Here is a 2,459-nt window from a genome sequence, read left to right on the forward strand (position 1 = left end):
AAATGATCACACCTTATAAGGCTCCCGATATCTATTCTTTGTTTTATAGAGATGTTGTTAATTTGTGAATTGGGTAAGGAAACAGACTGTTGAATTAGTTCCGATTCGTTAACAGAATTTACATCTATAATAGGCGTTGAAATATATACGTCATTATCACTCGAGTTTACACAAGTAATGAGAAAGCTATTATTTTTGACATTAACAAGAGCATTAGGAATACAGATATCGTTACTAATGTTTTGCTTATTTATCATTGCAGTTCCGTCTGAGATATCATTAGTTAAACATGATATAACTGTCTCCGAACGACGTTTGATAATTTGTTTACCATTATCAAAGTACTTTGGTTCATCTCCCAGAAGGAACAACTGATAAGTCCTGTCATGTATTCGCATCGTTTTTGATTGAATATAAATGTTGACATTGAATTTTGACATGAAATCATTACCGAGTATACCATCAGCGTGTATGTTTAAATTTGCGACATGGAATTTAAATTTTGGAAATTGATCTAATGAAATGTGGGATGTGCCACATGTTTGAAAAGGCGAATTTTCATTAGAGATACCAATAATAGAAACGACGTTTGATGTATCGATGGTAACCGATTTTATTTTTATTTATAACTGAAATGGCTGCTCCCGTGTCTACTAATAACGTAACTGGTTGGCCATCAATATGAAATTTACAGTGCAAAAGATTTTCAGGAGGTATATTTAATGTAGAGATATTGTAAGATTCATTAGGATAAGCTCTTTTCTTTATTTGATTCGATTTTAGTTTTATTTTTGATTTTTGTTTCGATTTACGAGATTTTTTTGATTTTTTAGTCTTTGTAGTTTGTTGATTGCACGTGGGATTTGAATTAGATTCTTTTAATATAGGTTTTAGACATTGATCTTTTTCAGAATTAGTCGAATTAGTGATACAATCTACAGAGTTAATAGGTTTCTTTGATTGAGTTAGTAAGGTTTCTGTGACCTTTATAAGTGATTCAGTGATTTTTGTGAGGTTAATGATTAATGATTCAGAGAGCTCTAAGTTTGTCTTAGTAGCTATCGTAGTTTTATTATCACAAGTACACACATCGCTTAATTGTCCCCGATGGACTGGAATTGTTTGCGCTTGTGTAGTGATGTTTGTATTAGATAATGTAGTATGACACTGATTACTATTGAATTTTACTGAATTTGAAGATCGTTTATTTGAGGTTCTAGGGCAATATCCTGACCCTCGGTGATCATTGAAATATTTGGGCAATACGTGGGAACCGTTTCCGAAACTGTGCCCGTCAGCTCGGCCGGTTGCAAGTTTAAATGATTTACTCGAGCTGGAGTCGGATTATTTCGCGGAAATTGGTTATTACGACTATTATTAAATATTCTCTTTCTACAATTAGTTATATGATGCCCGGGTTTTTTACAATAATTACATATAATAAATTTTCGCGGATTGGTATTAATAGTATGTTTATCTGGTGGTTTATGTATTTGAGGTTGATTGATCTGAGGTGGTTGACGAACGACATTGCTATATAGCGGTGTTGTTATTCGACTATTTTTAAACAAACTTTGCCTAGCCGTATTCATTTTTCGAATTTTTTCTTCTTGAATTGCAAAGTTTCCAGCATGAGTTAATGAATCAAAACCTTTTGTTCTTAACATTACACCTATGTCAGAACTTAATCCATTAATAAAAACGTTCAGAGCTGTTTCTTCCGTAGTAGTTTTCCGTCCTATTAATGTCGCATCTACCACTTCAGTTGTTAATTTTTCTAAGATTTTATTTCTACATAAATCTACGCGGTGGAAAAATTCCGTTACCGATTCATTTGGTTTCTGAAAGAGTGATTGTAGTTCGAGATTTAGATGTGAAAGAGTTTTTGTCTGCGAAAATTTTTGTATAAGGAACGTTTTTAAGTCGTCCCAGTTTGAGTATAGTTTCGCGTGGATATCAGAAGAAGTATTCCCACTTATTTTGTTTAAAGCGTAAATTAATAAAATTTCTTCCTGCTCTAGACTTGCTAATTTAAAAGCTGAATCGCACGATCTTATGAACTTATATACTTGACCCGATTGTGTTGTATCGAAATCCGGTATTAATTGTAATAAAGTATTTAGCGGAACATTTTGTTCGCAAAATTTAGGTTTTGTGTCAATATTTTGTTGTGACATAATGAATTAGAATAATTGAATTCGTAAAATCGATATAGTATAACAGAATATTAAAAATAGATAGAAAAATAGATTTTGAGTTTGAATAATAAAATTATTTTATGATTTAGGCGAAAAAGATTTATGAAAAGGAAACAGAGAAAGGAAACAGAGCAACATGTGTTGACCACTTACCCCAGTAACAGCAACAGGATACGCATTGCAGAGTATAGATTCGGCGAACTATTCAAAGCCCTTCAGGCACCGTCCTAGGATTGTTGGCGATGTTTGTCCGAGTCCCAG

The 2,459-nt window shown here is 32.9% G+C and overlaps 1 protein-coding gene across 1 annotated transcript; it reads right to left on the reverse strand.

Moving 5' to 3' along the window:
* Positions 1-613: 613 nt before the first annotated feature.
* On the reverse strand, positions 614-2,199 carry LOC128201557 (uncharacterized). Its single transcript, XM_052898933.1, has one exon. It carries the CDS (start codon positions 2,175-2,177, stop codon positions 1,185-1,187), a length of 993 nt encoding a protein of 330 aa, XP_052754893.1. The 5' UTR covers positions 2,178-2,199; the 3' UTR covers positions 614-1,184.
* Between the last annotated feature and the right edge of the window lie 260 nt (positions 2,200-2,459).

Source organism: Galleria mellonella, unplaced genomic scaffold (genome assembly GCF_026898425.1).
Source record: "Galleria mellonella isolate WM207_F2 unplaced genomic scaffold, CSIRO_AGI_GalMel_v1 utg55, whole genome shotgun sequence".
NCBI lineage: Eukaryota > Metazoa > Arthropoda > Insecta > Lepidoptera > Pyralidae > Galleria > Galleria mellonella.

Bases quoted from the DNA above. Each gene is read 5' to 3' on its own strand.
- LOC128201557 (XM_052898933.1), bottom strand. From the start codon at position 2,177: ATGTCACAACAAAATATTGACACAAAACCTAAATTTTGCGAACAAAAT.